The 23,340-nt window shown below is 34.9% G+C and overlaps 1 protein-coding gene across 5 annotated transcripts in view; it reads right to left on the bottom strand.

Annotated features, from left to right (window-relative positions):
• DOCK4 (dedicator of cytokinesis 4) overlaps positions 1 to 23,340 on the bottom strand; it is a 221,673-nt gene that overhangs the window by 76,873 nt on the left and 121,460 nt on the right. For all 5 annotated transcript variants that reach the window (XM_041713768.2, XM_041713769.2, XM_041713766.2 and 2 more), the window contains 5 exons: positions 17,504 to 17,629; positions 4,303 to 4,427; positions 2,968 to 3,130; positions 2,351 to 2,457; positions 1,611 to 1,767 (listed from right to left, as the gene is read on the bottom strand). In XM_041713768.2, the coding sequence (XP_041569702.2) occupies positions 1,611 to 1,767; positions 2,351 to 2,457; positions 2,968 to 3,130; positions 4,303 to 4,427; positions 17,504 to 17,629 (678 nt within the window). The remainder of the gene's footprint in view (positions 1 to 1,610; positions 1,768 to 2,350; positions 2,458 to 2,967; positions 3,131 to 4,302; positions 4,428 to 17,503; positions 17,630 to 23,340) is intronic.

Genomic DNA, 23,340 nt, shown 5'->3' with positions numbered 1-23,340 from the left:
ACTTAAAAACAAATTAAAAAATAACCAGCAAGTTTCAAAAATACCAAATACAAATGTTTACTAAAAAAATTAAATACACAGATCTTTTTAATCTTGTATTTTTTAATACATAAGCTACATTCTCTCAGGGATAACTGAAGTAATGCTCACATGACCAAATATCCACATGCTTTGCTCTATGTTCATTTTCTGAGCATGCAATAGATTTTGGCAAATTTTTGTTTAAAAGAATGGGGATTTGGAAACTCACCAAGATGAACTTCCCAAAGAAGATCCTTGGAGAAAATATGAGCCTGTCTATTGAAAATATTTCCACCCTCTGAAGTACTGCTGAAATAATTGTTAACTCTTTCAGAGCTGAAAAGGGGATCAATATTATTCAGATATTCTACACCCTCTTACTCAGAATATGGTTAAAAATAGGAGGAAATTTTATGCCCTATGTCACACATCTATTTACAATAAGTACAAAATAATTCCTGTACTGTAAATAAAAATTAGTATTACAATCCCAGACAACAGGGCAACTATTTATCAGTGAGACACTTTTAAGTTCCAGGCAGCACTTTTATGCATGTGTAAGTACCAGTAGATTAATGTAATTCCCTAAATCAAGGCCTTTAACTGGAGCAAATTTAGTCTCTGATTCCCTATAGCTACCTTTGGGAAAATCTTTCATTGAGTAACTTTCATTACTAAAGCAATTGCTATGAAAATACAAAATGGGTGTGTGCAAGGAAACAAGCCATCTACTGGTTGCACACAGTTCTGTTTTGCACACTTGCTATTAAAGGGTGAAAATTAAGAGCATTATTTCAATTTAAAAAGATGCTCTAGTTTTTGTTAAACATCTATAATTAATTTGCGAGCAGTCAGCAATTTTATCATACACAGACGATAGGTAAAGTCACAGATATTGACACAGAAGAGAGATCAAAGCAATAGTATAAAATTGTGGCTCTATCAAAGAATGGTCTGAAGTGTATTGTGTATTACCTAGCCAATACACAATATTTAGAAATTTTTGGAAAACTGTTCCACAATTTGTTTTAGCTACAGGTAGTTCAGTTATGGCAGGTAAACAAGAACCTCAAGAGCTTTATACACACTAGTTAAGAACTTTACACAGAGCACTGGTAGAGAGTGCAAACACATGTATTTAAATCTGCTACTCCTTATAGCCAGTGTATGAGACTGTTTTAAGTAGTAATAAATGGTTGTTGGTTTGAAGAGAAACAAAAGAGCAACATATGCCTAATTAGAAACAAACTGCTACAGCCTAAAGCTGACAATAAGTATTTCATAAACAATTTACAACAAACACAAGAGGTTTTATAAAGCAGCTGGGTTTTGATAGTTGATTCCAGAAGTGCTGCATTTGATTCCAATATCACGGTCATCTAAAAAGCATTCTTAAACTACTTAAAAACAGTGGTTTATCATCATCCATTTGTTTCCATCTGGATATAAAAAAATTATGAAGAAAACCAGTTAACAAAATAGATAGAATGTAAGCTTTTTTGAGTGCATCCATGCTCGCTTGGCATGAAAAAAACTAGCTATCACACTCATTTCAGCTCATCATATTTTAAATAATCAACATATCCTACCATTTTGTGTGAGTTTGGTGGAGCAGAGAAAGGATGTAATCCAGAAGGACTCTTTAGTGGTTTTTACTGCTTGGCTGTTGTTTCCTAGGGATATTCCCTTTGAAAAGGGGAGTTTGAGGTAGCGACCAGAATCCTGAAGGTTTGCATTTTCTTCACACTGTGGAAACAAATGAGTTAAAATAACTGTACTGCACAAAACAATTGACTAAATCTCTAAATTATATGAATCATTGTTTCTCTGTCAGAAACTGAAGAATTTCCACTATGCCTCTTGCAACTTTGGTTTTAGAACATAGCATCATATATTGACATTCAAATTTAACAAATTTGCACAAGTTACATTAAATTAATAGCTGCAAATTTTATATTTTAGTTTTCAGATAAACTCAACTTTATCTGGGAGCACAAAATCCTCTGAACAAAGTGGTAACTCTTACATGTGGAAAGAAAATTACACAAAGTTAGAATAACTTACCTTCGTGAAATTCATTATAACACAATGTGATATAATAGTACGACTTTGGTAAACCAATGCACTGAAACTAGATTCAATTGCAGTTTATAGGAATAGTCATCTTTTAGGAAAGTGAATATTAAACAATCAGTAATGGATATTTTAATGGTGACAAAATTATCACTCATTTGATAATCAGCAAAGATTTTCTCAACCTAATGTCTCTGGGCATTTAAAGTAGGTTCCAGTGGAATCATTACAGCTAATGACTGCTAACTCAAATTACCTTGTGTACAATTAGCTCATGGGTGCCATCTGGCAGAGTCCTCCCATTTTCCTGCATCAGGGGCACAAAAGAAAAGCCAAACAACTTCTTCTCACCCTTTTCTTTTGCTGAAATGCATATATAAATGGCAGTAATTAAAGACAATAGTATCCTTTTTAGACAAAAAAAAATTATACAATGCAACATAAGAAAGTATATTGGAGCTGCAGCTAGTCAGATGAAGATTAACCTGAATTGCTGTTACAATTTGCACATCATCTCCTTTTTAATCTCACTTTAAATCAGAAGGGAGTATTCTGAAATAGTTTAGTATATATTAACAACAAATAATGTAAGCCACCAAATATGCAATCTTAGCAACGTATAGAAGTTTATTCTCCTCTGTTAAACCTGTCTCTCATGGTTGGAATGGAGAATGTGGAACCAGTTACCAATTTTTACCTCAAAATAATCTCTAAAATGTTTCATAATATTTTAAAAGTTTTAGAAATTTGTAAGTAAGGAAAGCATTACAGAGAAAGTTCATGCTGCTGTCCTTTCCCTGAGGTGTTACAGAAAATTGTGTGCTGACTGCAGCCGTAAGGGGAGGACTAGCAGAAGTCATGAGCATCACTCACTGGAGCAGTGCCGGAATTCACAGCGGATGTGAGCTCCTCTGAACTTATCCACAGGAATAGGAAGTTTCAGCAGCTCAGCCCACCTGGGGCCATTGTTATGATAAAGCACAAAAGAATGGTACTCGCTGGCTGGTGGCTCTCCAGACCCAAATGAGATAAAATCCTAGTGAAGAAAAAAATATGATTAAGGATTGATTAGCTCACTGGTAAAATGTCATCAAGGACTAATCTTCCAAGGAAGACTATTTAATGTTTACATTCATATCATAAATGCCAAATGTGGTACAATGTTCAGTATCTTATAAGCCTTAAAAACAGCAGCACTTTTTTTAATATTTGCAATTAGAGAATTATAAATGGCAAGAATTATTCACATAATTTAGAACAGAAGTGTTTATCAGGGTATACTGGGTGATCAGGATGTCGTGGATTCTCATGACATAACACAATCCTGCCAATGTTATGTCATGTTTTTGTTTAATACACACACACACACACACACATATAAAAATGTATCTACATTGGATGCCATGGATCAATATGAACAATTTCACTTCAGATACTCAAACACACAATTTGAGCCAGGCTATTTTTGTAGCCTTTCTTCATTGTGTTACCCCACAGCCCATGAAATTATGCAGAACATATGAAAATACAACTTCCAAATTTAAACCAAAGCAAAAACCATATAAAAATATGTGAGGAAAAGTTTAAATGTGAACAGAAATCTTTTTGGTACATAAAAATTTGAGAAACAGTCATCTATTAATAATTAAAATTTAAACCATTGCCTGTTTGTAAGCTGTCACCAGTAGCATACAATAAAATTTGAACAGGATTAAATGAAATTAAATTGGAACATTATTTTAATTTTTTTACTGATACATGGTGCTGACTTCTGCAGCAAGAATCCTTGATTTATTAAAATCAGACACAAAATTCAAAATTATCAAGACAAATTGTTCTGTGTAACATAAAACTTTGCATATTTTTAAGAAGAATTCTTAGGAAATACAAAAATTTCCCAAATTTGATCTGCTTCAATATTTTTCAGCATATTAATGGAATCATTAGTTTTTTGGCAATTTTACGTGTTTATCCCAATCATGTAATTCATCACAGAAATAATAAAACATATATTAAGGTTTTATATAGACATTTTATAGATGTTTTAAGCAAAGTGGAAACACTTTGAATACTTAAAGACAGCAAAAGATAAACCTGTCCTTTCCAAAGCATTTTTGTATTCTTCAATCAGTGCCACAAAAGAAGACTTACATATGAAAAAGTGTATCAAAATTAACTACAGCAAGAAAAAACATAAAACAAAGATACCTTTAAAATTTGACCACTGCTGTCCACCACATGCATTGTCACTTCCACATTTCTGGCCACACTTTTCCCTCCTTTCTCAAATTCGCCTCTTTCTACAGTGATATATAAATCATTCCTCATTTCACCTATCAAAAAAACAAACAGAACAATGTATCCAAAAGTCAGTCCAACTTGCTTACTTTTGCTTTCAGTACTTCAGTAGATTTTCATTTTATCTTACAAAGGATAGTGCACCCACAATTTATCAGTATTTTCAGATATTAAACAGTAGTTGTTTTCAGAAACCAAGAAAATCAAAAGATTTGATTTTCAAATCCCTCTCAAAACCCAAAGATTATTTGCCATACTAAACCAATTCTAAAGGCTTCTACTCATCTGTTGGGTCTGTTTGGTCTTTTCATTGGCCCCTCTAGCTATACTGAAGCCAGTGTCTAGCTCCACCTCATTTAATTCTTCTTCTAATCTAAGGCAATATTAATGTACTTCCTTTCACCTGTAATCATTACAGTTCTCTGTTGAACTGATTACAACTTTTTTCTGCTTAATCTTAACAGGAAGTGTATTATTTTGCAAAAGGAAAAACCAAGAGGTTGGTGTTCTTTCCATTAGAAGGGCTGTCTTCTCAGATTGTGAGCGGTACAATTTGTAATCTAAAAAATATTTTACATTAATAAGGTGTTCCAAAGCTTATGAGGAGAAAAATGAATTATTATTATTATTATTATTATTATTATTATTATTAGCTTATTTTTCGCTTGTTGGAAAGGCTTCTGAGAAATTAGACTCTTCATCAGTACATTTAAATTACAAATCCAATACAGACACTACCTAAGTACCCCATGGTATGTACAAGTATTGCTAGCATACCTAAATTTAAATTCTTTGCACATTCATGCAGTATCATGCTAAGTAGTCTGTCAGAATATAAACAGATCATATGGACAAGATCAATAGTAATTTTATTTTAGTTTCAGTTGACACAAAATGCAAAGTTTGATGAAAAGGGGAAGGAGTGGTTGCAGTGGGGACAGGACAGAGGGGAAGCAGTACTGGTGGTGACTGAAGTGCCATAGTAGGGAAGCCCCTGTTCTGTTTAATGATGCTGAATCTATTTGTGAAGAGTGTAAACAATCCAGCTCTTGACAAATATTACCAGAACTACTTTGAAGCAATTGGACTTTACTTGTGAAAGGTAGAACAATGAAGAATGAACAGCATCATAATTAGGAGAATTTTCTAAAATTCTTACTTCTGGACTTCATTGAAACAGAAATTAAGAATATGTGTTTTCTTCTAAAGGAATGCAAGCTTAGTGAAAAGGGAATATCGTCTCTTAAAAAGGCAGATTTTCACTCAGCATTTCTGAAAGTGTGATAGTTTAGTCAATTTATAGGTGTGCCACTTAGAAAGCAACCATGGGATGTGAACTTGTATTGTGGGTAAAATTAATTATAATATACAATTAATGTATCTTCAATTCCAAGCTTCATTTTAATTTGCAAATAAAATTTGACTTACTTGAACTTTCCACAATACTCTCATCGTTCACATTTCTTGTATTTTACTGTATACAACTCTCCAGTGATTTTTAAGTAACAGAAACAATGACCTTGCTATAGTAATTTTATAATATTACTACATCACTGGATGCAAAATAATTAAAGGATTCCTCCAAAGCACAATCTAAATTATAAACAAAATTAAAGAAGAAATTGCCACATCACTAATCCCTCAAGACCCATGCCCATAAACAAGGGGGGAAATCTGCTATTGTATTAACTTATTATCAGTACCTGCTCAAACAATCATGGGCAGAGGCTAGGATACAGCTAGACAGAATCAACAGAACAAATACAAATAGTATTCACAAGATACAGATAGTATTCACTTAAGAGTGTCTGAAAGAGGATGAAAGAGCTGAATTACTATTAAGTAATGGTGTGCTACCACCAGATCAGTCTCTGGTTCCTGGTGGGAAACAGGTTTAAAATAAGCAAAAGGTGATGGTTATTCAGGTGATGGACAGCAAGACTTGTAAGAAAAAAAAAAATCAAACACAAAAGCAATCTCAAAACATAACACAAACACAAACCCAAAGCTTTCTGAAGGATGTTATGAATGTAAGTAAAATAAAAGGATGAAAGGAAAGGATGGAGAAATTGTGGAAAAAAGATCAGCTACAGGATATGAAACAAGCAATCATGAGGACTCAGGAAATCCCTTGAGTTGAAAATAGCTGGAGGCTGGGAGAGCATCAGGGGGTACTTACCATACTCATATGTACATACTTGGCTTTTACTTTTCCTTAGGATTTCCTTACAACAAGGGTCCTCAGCTAGACAGACCCTTAATCTGAGTCTGTAAAGCTGCTCTTATTGTTTATTCAAGCAATAAAAAAAAAAAAACTTAAAAACTCATTAAGACTACCATTAAAACAACCAGATTATGATTATTTCTACATTGCAATACTATTTCATTATAAAAATTTTATAAGTTAGAATAGTATGATTACCAAAGAGCTTGCAGCATGTTGGGTCCTTGCTTAGCATATGCATGGGCTTGGCTCTAGTCAGTGCTGCCTGTTGGCCCCTTTCAAGTATTTGACATTGAGAAAAAATGACAACACACAGTATTCAGAAGAAGAAGCTTTGTTATAGAGCCGATTGAAGCAAACAACTTGTAGGTGCAGCAATATCTTTTTAAAAACTAACTTGAATCCTACATGCATTTGTTCTATATTATTTTCATTTATCAGCACAGATCTATTTCAATTTTCCATGGGATTTTCACAGAAACATAGCCACAACTGAATAAGCATTTCCACCACAAATGTAATGACTTTCTCCAGGTATAACTCAGTGAAAACTGCAAGTTTTCCTTTTAAATAGAGTAAACTGTATGGGATTTAAATGCAAATGAACATAACAGTGGAATGGGATGCTGTATTACCAGAAGCGTTGAAGTTCAGGTTGGAAGGGGCTTTAAGCAACGTGACCTAGTGAAAGAAATTCCTGCCCATGTAGGTGGGCAGAAATAACAATATTTAAACATCCCTTCCAACTCACACAAACCCATAATTCTATGCAAAATAATAGGAGAGCATTTTTCAAAGAAGTCATTTGGGCTCCACAGAAGTGAAGGAGGCTTTCAAAAATTGTGTTTCAATGCATTTTGTTTTTTAATCCAAACCTGCTGTTTTACCTTTTTAATTGCCAGAAGAAATCAAATTACAGTGAAAAAAGACAGAGGTATAGGGTGTATTTTCTCAAATATTTACTTGCTGTTAGCCTAACAGAGCCTTGGCACAATTTTTAATCAGTGTCATGAAAAGATAGTTCAGGTGAATCTTGCCCTGATCTCTCTCAGATTCAGGAAGATCTGCTCTGTTTTCAATGTCTTGAAGAAACTCAAGACATGTTGGTCATGTTAGTGAAAGAAAATATCTTTTTTCCATTATCATGCATGGCAAATTAAATCTAGGAGGAGACTAAGCCTCTTATGCTATATGAGGAATAACCATGTTTTATAAGGAAACGAATGGAAAAGCAGAAAGGAGATGACTGAAATAGACTGGAAAATCAATTTTTAAAAAAAAGTAAACTCTGAAGTATGCATCAAATACACTGTCTGGACCAGGTGGATACAACATCAGCTTCCTTTCCTCAAAATATGTGGCATATCTGGCATTCTATAATACTACAGAAATGTACGGTTCAATGTAAACTTGCCTCCTGTCTGGAGGCACACAGATATTTCACTCTTGATTTATAGCACAACCAGCAGGTTTATAAATATCAAGAACAAAGCCATATCAGAAAACAGCTGCTGGTAAAAAAGAAAATGGATTTGACAAGTAAATGTCACACTGGAAAGGAAATCAGAATAAATACCTACAAAAATATATTTGGATACCAAATTTTTTAATTATTTAACTATTGATATAATGGCCTGGAGCTATCCTAATAAATTTTACTTTCTCATTGTTAAAATGCCATTTTTCAATCTTCCTTAACAGAAATTCTCATTCCAAAAATTTAGATTGTCTATTTAAACTACGGGCATTCATTTGTGGTGCCACTTCCCATAAAAAATATTCTAATTCCTCTATGAAGCATTCAAATATCAGCAAATTGCTGAATCTATCTATACACCTTTAACTGATCTTTCTTCTTTATGGTAACTATAATTACACATTTGATTATAAGAATATGCATCATTTTTCTGTGGGATCTTTGCTTTCACCAGTACACCAGACAGATTAAATCAACTCCTTTTCACTAAGGTAGTCAATTACAACCATAAGTAGCACTGAAAGGCCAAGTCCTGCTGAATATCAGAGTTCTGAGGTAGGCTTTGGTGAGTACAGATGGTATCATCAGCTAAACTATCTGTATTACTCAAATCTTATAGGTGCATGTGTACTGAGATTTTTACAGTGTTACACTTCACCAAATGTGAAGAATCAACACAGAAAGAGGAAGGGCACATTTCAAATAGCACAATTCATCAGATTTTAATCACTGGTTGAAAGTATACCTACAGAATTAAATCTCTATCAGACAAGAGGCTTTAGATGAGACAAAAAAAGCAACACAGAAATTCCAGCCAATTTCTGTGCTGAGAAATACAGTGTCTCCTTCTCCAAGTTTGTTTCAGTGAAAACATCCAATGGCTGTTTTTAGCATAAAGTTTGGTACAGGAATAAGCAACAGCAAACAATATCAAAAATTGTGCTCAGCTTTTGAAGTGACAAACCTACCTCTACCTATAATGATAATGAGTGGTGTGAAAGATCTAGACCACTTGAAAGCATTTGTTTCAAAAGAAAGGGCAGCTCATTTCCCCCTACTCTGATGGAGAATTTCCATTCCCTGGTCCCTGCTGTGACAGGTCACTTTCAGCTTTTTGTATTTAGGGCATCCAGACTGTGAAATGAACATGCAGAGAGCAACATCCAGTTAATAACATTCTTAGCCAGAGTCAAACCCCACTGTAAATCAGCTTTGTCTAGGGCTGTCAGTTTTTTGGGTAAGAAACAACTATCAAATAGTGAATCACACATGTTTAAAATCATTAAACATTTTCTGTGAAGCTAAACCACCTAGTCTCCTTAGAAGTCAAAAATACTTCTAAACATGTAGGTTATGAGCTGAGTCAACATAAGCTGGAGAAAAGGAAATTAAAGGAGTCATGTTGCATTTCTGTGTTATTTGGATGACTTCACTGCTTAAAAAGACACTTATCTTGGTAAAGCTACTTTCTAGACACTATTACAAGGATAAAAAAAAGTCATTAACATGTTACAACCAGCATAGGTAAGACAGAGGATTGCTGTACATTGGGTGTGAGATGGTAAACAAGAAAGAAGAAATAAGAAAGTTGGTGTTGCTCCCTATGACAGTGGGAAGTAATAAGCTGTTTCTTGGATAAAACAGAATGGTGAGGGTCAAAGAGTGTATCTAGGGAAGCTGTTTGTTCATCTGACAATCTTGCAATTGAATGTGTTGAAAAGGGGTATATTCTGTCCTAATTACAGAAGTGACCCAATAAACCAAACACTTTGGGACTTCTTAGTTAGCACCCTATGATTTCACCTTTTCATCAAAAACAGGCTGACAAATTCCTACAAGAGCTTCTAATATTAAGTGAGGGTTAAAGCCATATGGAAACTGAAATTCCACAGAATTTAACAACAACAAAGTCAAGCTGCAGGGGTGTGAATATAGACATAACATTTTGATATAGCACAAGCTTTCAGTGCACATTCTGTATGTACAGCCACTCTGGTATGTGAATTTAATTGTAAATGAAAGGTGTTGAATTGAAATGTCTGACTTGGTAAATAAAAACTTGGTAAATTGAAATGTCTGACTTGGTACTGCAAGTGCCAGTTCAGCATTGGCAGTACCTGCCTCATCATGTGGTCCTGTCAATACATTGCAGCTTTGATTTGGCAAAATTATCTTGAAAGAAATCTCCATGGGCCTGGAGAGGAAAAACTCCAAAGCCTCTTGTCCCTGCTGTAGGTGCTTACCAGGTGCAGGATAGCTCAAGAATTCTGACCTATGAAGAAGCAAAAGCTTCATTACTTCAATCCAACTAGCAATGAATTGTACAAGGGCAGAATGAGGGTGAGGGACAGACACCTGATCAGCATCAATTACATGCAAGAGTCTAATATTAGGAACAGGAGGAAAGGCCAATTAAAATTACAAACAACCACAAGAAGACTGCTGCAGAATGCAGTTAATTGGGGTCAGCCTTCTTCAACCTGCCAACTATAAACCACAAATATTAAATAAGCAGTAAAGAGAAAAGAGCCAGGAGTAACTTCCAAGCAGATGACAATGTGTGCTCAGGGTCCTATTATGCCCACTGCAGAGTTTTATTATGGGATGCCTCTGCAGGCTCCCTTTCCTTCATAGGTTGGAGGTTCCAACATCTCTATCAAGAACCTGTGTATAAGCACTGATCTCCTGCTGCTCCTAAATGGACCTATGTGTATAAACAGTCCCCAGCTCAGAGAGGCTTAACTGCACACACTGAACTTCAGGTGACAGGAACAACACAGGTAATCACTAGTAAGGAGAAAGTCAGATCAGTACAAGTTTCAGGAGAGCCCTGCATGAATGTGTTGTTTGTGATGTTATTTTTATAGAAACATTTGCACCTAACCTAAGCATCAAAGAAATGCTCTTTCATCATAAAATTATTTTTGAACTTACACTGACAAAGCTGTGAGTTGCAACTGCAACACATATATTATAACAAGACTTTTGTTTCAAACATATTTAGAACTGCAGAATCTCTTGTAGCATACTAATATGAAACAAGGTTTTCAAGCACAAGACAGCTCTCAAAGATCAAAGGTAGCATCTTTGTTAGAAAAGAGATTAGTTTGCTAGTTATAACTATTATATACTTTCTAGTGAAATAAATGTCAATTTTATTGTTTAGTAGGGTAACAAAACACAGCATGACTGTATTTGAACAAGCATCTCTGATAGTTACTGCTGTCCTGACAACAGCCACTAATTTAAAAAAAGGTATGCAGACCTCACTAGGAGCTTTTGTTTGGAACTGCTTTTTTTGAAAGTTTGCTCAGAACTGTAGGTCTTTTAGAACCATGAATTGCAAAAGGGCAAAAAACATAATTTTCTCTAGAGGAAGTTCCTGTTCATTTACATCTATGTAAAATACAAGCTAATGAGATGCTTTATACTCTAAACATGTCTTGAACATCTCAAAAAAATTTCAGTTGTAGGGGCTGAAAATCTCTGTATGTGGCACAGACAAAATGGTATTAACCCAGAATGTAAATCTTGTGGATGAAAACATTCTAGAGAAAAGATTCTTAGAATACTTTGTAGAATGGGAAAAGAGCCGTGTAGTAACTGCCAGTGGAAGGATATTAAAAAAAACAAAAAAAACAAAAAAAAACAAACAGAAAAAAAAGAAAAGAAAATAAATAAAAAGCAGCTGAAGATGATTTTAATTTTTAACTTGAGGAGAGTGCTAAGGAAGCTTAGTAAAATTTTCCATCTTGCTAATCCCTTTCTGGCAGTTGAACTTTGATGATTTCATAGTCCAACTTCCATGCAATGAGCCAGGACATCTTCAACTACAGCAGGTTGCTCAGTGCCCTCTCCAGTTTGTCCTTAAATGTTGCCAGGGAGACACTCTCTCTGGGCACCCTGTGTTGGCATTTCTACCTTTCTTAAAAAAATTGGTGCAATGTTTCCTATTCTACAATCACTAGGTACTCCATGTGACTGCCATGACTTTTCAAATATCATGGAGAGTGGCTTGGCAACTACTTCGGCCAATTCCCTCAGGACCCTGGGATGCACCTTGCCAGGTCACAGAGACTTAAGTATGATCAGATTCCTCGGGTGGTTAGTGTTTTCCTACAGAGGAAGGAACTTTGCTCCCTTCAGTCCCTGCCTTGAGATCCACAGATTTGAGAGGTTGTGAACTCTTTTCAACAAATAACTTTGACCTGTTGACTTTGTCTAACTTCAAAATAAAGAAAATATTTCCAACAGAATTTTGAAAGACTGTTTACTTTAACAGAGCTAAAGCACTCATTTGTTAATTTGCCAGTGTTCCTTACCTAGTTTATCAAAGAAAAACTTCCAAGCCATAACTATCCTTGCATACGCTTTCCATGCAACACTGCTACTTAGTCTATACTCAGTAGAATGCCAGCTTATTCTTCAAATACTATAAACTGCAGAAGAGCCTCTCCCTCATTCTTCATTTCCAGAGATTTTAAATCAAGGGAAGTACACTTAAATTCTGGCTTGTTTTCCCTTTCCATAGTTTTCTTCTATTTTTTCCTTCAGTTTCAAAATGAACCAAAAATATAAGACAGGGGAGATGGAAAACAATACACAAGTTCCTTGCACTTGTCTAATCAAATACATCATACCCTTCTTTTCTCCAGTGACTTGTAGAAATGTTAATTCCTTCAACAGATAGGATTAAAGTTTTTAAAACGTATTAAAATAGGATTTCAAAAGAAGAGGATATTCCCCCTAGAGTACTACAGTTTTGTGAAATGTCAAAATACAGGGTGTGTCTTTACTCCACCATATTGCTCAAACATATTTTGTGTAACTAATATAGCCAGTGGAAGAAGTAAAATTCAAACTGTATTTGAACATATAAACAAGTATAAACAAGTTTGGAAGAAATTCACTCAAGGGATAAAAATGTTGAAGTGTGTCAGACATAGATTTCTTCTCCTAGAATCAACAACTCTTTACTAACCCCAAGCTCACTGGCAGACACAGACACTTACCATGATGAAGACAACATATTCCATAGCTTTCTTTACATTTTTGCAGAAACTTTTTCTATGCTTTGAAAGAATGAATGCCTCTAGTCAAAAATCACATAATTGAAAAGGAATGTTATCACAAACATAGCATTTTGTGAGACTGTTTGTATAAATAGACAAAGATTCTACTTCTAATTTTATTTTTAAAAGCTTCTGAAAATAGTAAGAAAGGTTGGTGAGTGTGTACTTGAACATGAAAAGACCTTTTAATAATCCAGATGAAAGCATGATAAGTATATTCAGTAGCTTTGAGGGACAGGATCTGATGAGATTTAACTGGACAGCAAAAGGACATCTAATGAAGTTAAAAAGTGACAAATGTAAAGCAATGGAGGTGTAATGGTAAAAAAAATCAGTTGCTTTTCCTAAATTAAGCATATGAAAGTTTAACATAGGAAACTTAAAAGCTTGGTAATATCCTAGGCACCTCATTCTATCTGCTAAATGAGTAGAAATTGCAAAAAATAAAAAGACAATGCTGAAGCAAAATGCAGCTTTTAATCTTGGACAAATAAGTTTGAAAGAATGAAAATTCCACTACAAAAATTAATAGTGCAGCTGCATGTAGAGTTTTTAGCAATGCTATTTGTCAAAACTTATCTTGGACATATAGAAAAAGACCAAAAACTTCTGGCCTAAGTATTACAAGCCAAAACTTCTACAGACAGGACTGACTAACCCAGCTCTAGATACCAGTACAGATACCACACTAAGTGTATACTTGTGTATAAGGTAAACACTGGTCAATGTAGAACCCTTGTAGGGATGCACCAATTCTTTGACCTCTTCTAATATCATATGAGTTTAATAATTTGGATGAACAGGAAAAAATATTAACTCTTATCCTTTAAGCATATGGTGATCAGATGGCAGCAGTGGTAATGGCACCAGTTCGGATCATAAGCTGAAAAAAGGATGGCTATAGCTAACTGATATCCACCTGTGAAAGTCTATTGAGATGTCAGCCAAGAGGCCAATTGTTTACACACCAAAATATATTTTATGGACAAAGACATTTTGAGCTGCTGTCCTCTATATGTCACAGAGACTTTCAAAATCAAATCCATAGCAGTTTTAAGTCAGAATTATCTCATCATATTACTAATAGACAAAGCTACATAGAGGAAGTTTGTAGGTAAAATTTGAGGAAGTAAAGTTTGGACCTCACTGAATTGCTTAGTGAAAAAAGTATTCTACAGGAAGACAATGAGATTACTTTAAGTGCTAATGTCTCACACTGAATAGATCTTGTCTTTGAATGTACTAAGTAGTTAAGACAACAGCTACCAGTAAACTACCAGTAATAGACTTATCACTGTTAAGAACAGTGTAGCTTAAATGAAGCAGATGCAGTTCTGACCTGGAATGCACAACAAAGGAAGACATGCACCTATATGTCTGCTTACCACACAAAAGTTTAGTTTATTTACAGCTGGGAGGCAGAGCAAGTATCTTGTGAAGCCAGTTAAGTCCTCATTTAGATAAATAGCTGCGCTAGGGTTTATTCCAATTCTAAAAACTCCAGGCAACACATATTAGTAATCAGGCTTATTTATGGAATTAGATAAATGGTGCCAAAGAACATGTACATGCACATGTAAAACACACGAGCATGAACAGCACTGAAGGCATGCACTGATACAGGTGCTCCAAGTCAAATTTGGAAAAAGATTCCATAATACTGAACTACATAAAATAGCAAAAAAAGCTGTTAAAACTATACATAAAAAAAGGGCTTACACATTTCATTACCTATCAGGTATGTAAATTTAACCTAGAGTGCTCCTCAAAAGTATACTCCTCAAAAGTACACAAATATATATATTTGTAAATATCAAATGCTAAATTTTGTGTACTAAGTAATGATGTGGTTGTTAGGAAATGGTGAACACAGAAACTCAGTGTGCAAGCACAGGTGTCCTACAAAGCTTGAGAATATTGGCTGTATATCTGCAGACAACCACACTAGGATGTTGGAATAGAATTTACCAGTCCTTGCATGCTGCCCAGAAATCCTGGTCAAACCTACAAAATACATATTGATTATCTTCACAAGCTGACACTTTCACTGCCTATCCTTCTTTTGTTGGCTAGAATAAAGTGAGTTACCTATTTCACAGCCTTTTTGAATGATAGCCATCTCCTTTTTTTCCAGCCATCTACTTCGTTTCCTAAAACACTTGGAGTTCTTCATTAAGAAATTCCAAGGGTCCTGGATACTGTATTTTGTGGCTTCAGCCTGACAAGTTGCAGTGACACAAAATGCATTACTCTATAAAAACATGCACTATTACTGTAGATTCTGGTTTGGCACGTATGCTGATCCCAGTTACTTTCCACAGCAAAATCACCAGAGAGAAAAGGATTGGTGTGACAAAAAAAGAAGGTCAGAGAGAGTTTAAATACACCAGAATAGGAGAGAGACTTAAAATATGGCATTTCTAAGAGAGATACTGAAGTTTAGCAGCATGAAGCATTTCTTATTGAATAATTCAAGAGAGTCATAGTCACAACACTAACATAAGTGCTAATTAGCCATAGCAATACCCTTTCAACAAAACTATAAAATAAGATCTAATTAATGGCCATTTCTAGTGGCAAAAGATGAAATTCTCTAATTTATTTGTGAAAAAAAAAAAAACAAAACACTAAAAGAGAAATAAAATTAAAAGGAAGCTTTAAATTAAAAAAGCATTTCAAAGGGTAAGTTGCTGAGGGCATTTCAGGGCCTAGGGCTTACTGCTCTGGTTTGTCCTTGAAACTCATCATTGCAAGATTGAGACAATTATTTCTCTTTAGGAGAAACCCCTTCTATGCCAGTAAACACAGAAGTTGTACATTATTTAAACTGATGCATGTATACAATTGGACAGAGAAAGCAGTGCACCAAAACCCATATATTTTTTATTAAAGTAAAACAGTGAAAAAGTGAACCTGCATAATTCTTTGAAACTGAGTCAAGAAACTCCTCCAGCAGCTGATTACACTGTACTGTTATAACATGTTTCTTGCAGTTTAGAACATCACATTATTTCTCAAGTGGAAAATGAGGGGATAAGAGATCTATTCATAGCAAATTTGATAACACAGAGCAGCAGGTCACTAAATCATAGATAACTGGCGAAATGATTCCTAATGGGAGTTACAGTGTGCTCAGTAAAACTGCTTCCACTGCTATCTGCCAGACTATTTACAGCACTCATTTGATTCAAATTTCAAATCCAACAGTAAGACAACAAATAAAGCCTAGCTAATAAGCCATAAAATTTCATCTGAATTGCTTCCATTATTCATATATATATAAACTAACTTCAATTCAAATGACACCTGACTTATGCATTTCATTATCTAAATACTGCAGTCATACCATTTTCCTTGCAGTGCTGAGACTGTTTTATTAACTTGTGTTATGTGCATGTTTTAAGTGACCAGTAGTGCTGATCAAGGATGCAGGACAGATGTTTAATTGGCAGTAAGCACAAAAGAGTGAATTCTCAGTTGTCGAGTTTCAGGCAGAAGTTCAAGAGAAATACATACCCACAGCTGAAGCTGAGCCTCATTACTGAGTTTCAAATGCCTATTTAAGACCTCCTCGATTACTGAAGTATGAAAGTTTATTTATTCTTGCCTCAGAACCCTAGCTTCTGGTTTAGGTCCACAGGAATGCAAAGACAGATCTTTGTATGAAGATAGTCCCTTTTAAAAATCTGAAAGTCATGCGGATGATTTACATTTGAGAAAGTCAAGACTGTGTGCGTAGACTCAGCTAAAACTAAGATGTGAGCTCCTCCCTGCAACATTTTTCAGCAACAACATAACACCATAATCATGCCAAACTGATCTACTTGAAAGTATGCTTTTCCTTTAAAGAGACATTTGCTGTCTAATTTTCAGCAACCCACTGAACTTTTAAAAAATTTCATTTCAGGGATATACCTACAAATTGTTCTACGATCTTCTTCCTATATTTGCTTCTTTACATTGACACTGACACAATCTTTCCACCTTTCTTAGCACTGGCTTAATTACTTGCATATATATTTCAAATCATATAAGCAAAATGAAATCTCTCCAGTATTGGAGACACAAACCTTTTATAAAAGTGAAGATCTCAAAAAAAAGCTGCTAGAGCCATAAGCTTTTTGACACTGGCATAGCAACTATACAATATAATGTAATGGGGCCACTGGGACACAGTTTTCTTCTATTTGTATGAAAAAATGGTAATATAAAAGTCTCAGGAACGGATTAGGAAGTTTCAGAATACAGTATTCATTTGAAAACCAGCTGATAATCAAGTAATTTCTCACAAGTTCTTTTATTTTATTACTTATTAGGATAGTTTTCTTTTTAACTTACCAGGCATTATAATATTGGAAAAACCTAGTTTCCGTGTTATGGATACTCCATGGGTAAATCTAGATGTATACTCCCTCCTAATTTGTTCTATGTCTCCATGGAGCAACTGAAGAGAAACTGCCAGACCTGAAAATTAAGAGAAAAACTATGAAAAATTAGATATTCAAACATATTATTATCAGTATTGCTTAAAAATTTTTTATATTTGCTAGTATGTATGCATTCTTGAGAACACAAAATTCAGAGGAAGTTTAGTAATAACAAGCCAACCAACTTCAATTTTTAAGTGTTTTTGTGAAGGGCATCAACATCCAAAAATCAGTAAAGTCTTGAAAACAACAACCCATGAAAACATTAGCAAATTATTACTGATGTGTAATTGAACCACAACGACATGAATGAAAATTATGTCAGTAGGGATGGACTAATGTTTTTAACTAAAAAGAGAAAGAGGTCAGTTTGGAGAAATTTCAATCAGATTATTTGCTACCATTTTAATGTTTCACTTCCTTCAATGTAATCCTGCCTTTATTGGCATGCAAGAAAAATGGTCCCGGGCTATGGGTGTGACACAGAAGTCACATCACAGTGTATCACTTTATATCATCTCATATAAAGTTATACAATTTATTCCTCAAAAATCTGAAGAAAAAAATTCTCGTAAGCTAATATAGAATAATCGGTATTCTTAGCAACAGCAATTTCATAATGACTGAAATGGTGATTTTTGTTCAACATTTATCGGATTTAATCAGTCACACTCTTTCTTATGTTTGCTAGAAGACATGCAAAATGCAAGGATGGCCATATAATAATTTTCCAATTTTTATTCCTCTAGAATCAAGGAAGCATAACTTCTTCTACTACATCTGCAGTATACGAATAAATTGCAAAGAGCATACTTCATTACAGTTGAGATTACCAAAAGCAACAGGCATGCCTTTTGGTTATTTCAAATATAATCACTGAGGCAAGTGTCTGAATGATAGAGCTTGTAAAGATTAATCTTGCCTGACCTTCAGTGTTACTACAGCATATCCTGTGTCAACATACAGATCAAGGAGAAGATAAAAGCAAACTCTGTGTATACACTCAACAACTGGAGACAAACAGACAACTCAGAAGAGTCATAATGAACTTGAGATAATGTTAAAGCAAATAACATGTACAACACACACTGAATGACAAGGTCATCAGTCCTTTTGGCTTTGAAAGAAATTTTCCCCACAACCATGTTACTGTTTAGCTGAATAAATTTACTTGAAGTCTGGCAGTTCCTAAAATCAGGGCTCAAAATTCTGTGCCATGTACTGCCAGTCCAGGCTCCTGCAGATCAGATATCTAATTACCATGACAACTTTTATATTTTTCCTCTTACCTACACTTGCATTTTCTTATTTTGGCAGCTCCAGAGAATGTGATACTCTGACCAAACTTTCCTTCTCATGAAAAACAGCTCGCCTACACATCTCCAACTGGGTACATAAACAAATCTTACAAGGAAAAGCATTCAGTGAAGTATTTTCTATTTTAAGGACTGTATTTAATGCCATGGATATTAATTATTTTTGTAGGGGAATTTGCTTTATGGTTATACAGTGAACGACCTTAAGAAGAAGTGACAATCATTATTTGGGCAGGTGAGAAAACAAACTGCACTGTGGCTAGCTGCCAGTACAGAAGCTTGGTAGAAAGTCATACAGGCAAAATTCAGGCTCTGTAGAGCAGGTGAAAGGTTTTTCATTGCTGTAAGTGGAATAGCTAGGCTGGGTATAGCTCCCTGATAAAAATGGATATTAAGCCCACCCCCAATCTTGCTGCTTTTATATTTTAAGAAATTGTTATACACACATGTATAATCATGCCCTCATATGCCCCTATTGCACTGTTTCCTTGGAAACCTGAAAAATCCATTTGATATTGTTACAGATCACATCAACAACAGCATTAATAAGATATTGTACAGCACCTGGTGTTAAGTTATTGTGTTTAGATTCTAAACAAAGGTTGAAGTCTCCAAATCTAATTTTCTTTAAGTATGAACTTCACAGATTTCCTTGAAGAATTTTATTTAACTCTAAAATCAGATGTCATCAAAGGCTAAATAGTATTAACTTGAGAAAAAAGCTATCTGTCAAGGATTTGAAGTACTTGCTCATGCAAGGCAAGAAAGATATAGAGCTCTGTATTTCATGGCATTCATTGCTAGAAAATTGAGTCATCTTTATATATCCAAAAGCATCAAGAAATCTCTCAGTGTACACACCTGAAACACAGGTAAGTAATTTTACCCATAGTTTAGATACATCTTCGGAAAACAAACTGCATGCATTCCCCAGCTTTTCAGAAAAATTAAGAACAACTGGATTACAGACAGCAAACTTACTTTAAAGTGTTAAATAGTATAAAGAGGCCAGTAAATAGGAATGAATGAAAGGCAGTCAAAATGGAAACAAAGAAAGGATGCAAAGAGAAGGAAATCTCAAGGACCTCCAAAAATCAAGTCTTCAAGTTAACAGTTTTGCCACAGAGGACCCAGCTGTCAAACAAAAGGGAATTGACAAGAAGGGAAGTAGAACTGATAAATCTGGTAAAATGCTAAAGTAAGGAGCACACATACTTTTACATAATAAATGAAAAGAACACAATCCCCAGGTAAGCATTCAGATTGCTCTGTCAAAGCTCCACTAATTTTGCAAGACACCCAGGCTACCCTCCATTAAGGGCCTAAAATCATAAGAGGCATACTGGTACTGAGGTGTGATACCCACAATACAGAACAGGTTGCCTGAATTCCCAATGACTTGTTACATTCAGTGTGTTGAGATGGGCAAAAGGAACATAGTGTATTTCAAAAGGTTTCCCCTAGAATTGGTTTCATTCTGGTCTCAAGCTCAGACTATTTGATGACCAGTAATTGGCCATTGGTGAGCTGTTCACATGCCTCTAGTATCATCCTATGCCAGCACTGCCAAGGTGTCAGTAATGGTCACATGTCTTTACTCTTCTGTGTTCTATTTTAGTCTAGGGTTATAGGTAGTTAACTCTACACTGAGTAACTACATCCAAAGCATATATATACCACATGACTGCAAAAAACTATGCAAGAACTATAATAAGGCAGATAAAGTTTTTTATTTTGTCATTAGATATATGCTTTTACAAGTCAGAACAAATAAATCTCCTGTCAGAACAACACAAAGTAAGACAAGTTCAGCCAGCCAAAGCCAGATAGGTAAAGAGGACCTTTTTGTCAGCTAAACACAAAGCCTGTGGCCACTTGCAAGCCACAGCAATCCTATATTTATGGGTTTATAAAAATGCAATACACTTGCTAAAGAAAGTAGACACCCATCATGACTGAGGAATCGCACAAATATAATAAAAATCATCGGAAGAGATATCTTAAAAAGATGGATTAATTCACATTTTGCAAGGGCCTAGAGTCTGTATGCTTATTATACATTGAGCTACCAGAATATCAATAAGCATTAACTAGCATAATTTAAAACATACTGACACATCATATTCACATTTTCAGAAGGTGCAGATTCAGCTTAAGAGGGACTCCCTCAGATACATTGAAAAACAAAGGAGATTGAAGAGGAACTCACAAGTTGAAACACATCACCCTTAAAATAAAAGAGAGGAGATTTAGACCAAATGTTAGGAATAAATTCCTTGTGGTTAGGGTGGTGAGTCACTGAAAAAAAGATGCCTAGAGAAATTGTGGATGTCCCATTCCTGGAAGTGTTCTAGGCCAGGTTAAATTGGGTTCTGGGCAACCTGATCTAGTGGGTTGCATCCTTGCCAACAGCAGGGGGACTGCACACAGCAAAAATTAGTTTTAGGAAAAAATAGAGCATTTTGTGATGGGTCAGCTGTTCATAGACAAAGCAAAATAGAGATCTCCAACATGTCACTATATACTGCATCTGACTGTGGTTCATAGGACTACTATTTATTACACCTGGGAAGCATCAAAAACTTCATAACTATACATTTTCCATTGCTAGAACATTAGTAGCTAAAACACAGCAGCAAAAATTATTATCAAGTCTCTGAAGGACTGGCACATTTTTTTAATAAGGTATGTAGTCTAGTTTTGTCCCCTCAGAAAAAAAGCTTCAATTATCCCCCTAGTGATAATTAAAACTCTTGTGTTAGCTATTATTCTTTATTTACCCCAGTTTTGAAACCACTACAACAATACTCTGTAAGGAACTACAAATATATATGCTTTTATTTCTTTTGCAAGCACATGAAATTTCTTACTACTAACTTGTACTAAATTTCAATACACAACAGATTATTTTTATTATTCAGATGAAAGACAATGCAGAAAATTGTCAGTCTGCTGAATAAGCATCCCAGATTTTTGTTAGATTTGTCATTTTACCTTCAAACAGACTTTGTACTGCATTATTGATTTCTGCACTTAGTTATGACAGAAGGCATCTGTTCATTATGCTTATGGACCCTTTATTTGCATTTGGGCTTCTGGGGGCAGGGGAAATAATTTACGTTCGGCTTCTATCTGCTGGCAGCAGAGAATCCTAGATCATATTTAGAAGAAAATGCCTAGCAGCTGCTCAGAAAACTGATAGAAGAAAAAAAAAAAAAAAAACATAGCTCAGACAAAATGTTGTTCAGCACTGTATGTATTTTAAGAAAAGTAATAAAATAAGGCATCTGTCCAAATAAAGCCGCCTAAAGATGTTAAAGCCTTTTGAGAGCTTACAGGTGTTCCCATTTCCAGGTGTGCTTTAAGTGCAAAGGTAAAAAGGTAAGGATAAAACCAGTGGATTTGCACCAAAAAATGGTTTACTGATTTAATGTGATCTGGGACAAACAGCTGTATAAATTTTGGCCACAGAAAACTCTATGTAGAAAATCCCACAAATTACTTTCTGGGAATAGAGAACTAAAAAAGAAGAGGTAGATTCAGTCCTTGATGGCCTGTTTGAAGACTTCATTCTAATTATTTTGAATTATCAAATTAAACTCTGAAGTCCTCTTTTCCTCAGCTTTAAATTCTGGGGTTTAGCTCAGTAAAAAAAGAATGCAGGAATACCACTGTAACACTTTGACAGCTTTCTTGGAGCTCTTTTGTCAAGACTTTTGTCAGAAATGCCCTCAAGTGTATAAAGTAGGGATGTTTTTCTTCCTCAGATGGAACAGAAACACTTAAATGCAAATGACATTTAGCTGTCATAGGAAAACTGGCTTGGAATTTCTTTACAGGGTAGATGATAAAACCTCAAGTATTTCTTTCAGACTTTCCACAGTATGAAGGATAAAGGACCACAAGGCTAAGTCACTATTATAAGTATCTAGTCTAACAACCATATAAAGACAATAAAAATTTCAGAAATAATGTCTACAGTTCTTGCCTTAGCAAGCCCACTGCTTCCCTTTTCTATTAACAAGTCACTTGGCATGTTAACACCATTCTCACACTACCACACTATACTGCAAAGGTGAACCATCTTGCACAAAACTTTTTTTAATTACATTTTTACAAACTGAATGGTTAGCTAGAATATTATGGAGGTTGCAAAATACACAATTCTGCAATTATAAGTGGTTTATATTGCTTCTAGTGCAAATAACAGAAAAAAGGTTCCAAGGAAACACTTGTTATTTTCTCCTTCATGTAGTGTAGTTCTTCATAGAAATTGAATTTTATTAGAAATTTAGCTATTTGCATTCCAATTGTGTGTCTTTGAAATAAGGAAACAGATGTTTAATAGGTACCTGAACAAAATGTTAAAAATCAAATCTCCACCAACAATAAGAACCTAGGTAGCAATTGTAAAGAACTTATAAATATATTC

The sequence above is a fragment of the Taeniopygia guttata genome, chromosome 1A (assembly GCF_048771995.1).
Source record: "Taeniopygia guttata chromosome 1A, bTaeGut7.mat, whole genome shotgun sequence".
Lineage (NCBI taxonomy): Eukaryota > Metazoa > Chordata > Aves > Passeriformes > Estrildidae > Taeniopygia > Taeniopygia guttata.
The sequence above is the reverse complement of the archived record's forward strand: the minus strand, read 5'-3'. Positions and strand labels throughout refer to the sequence as shown.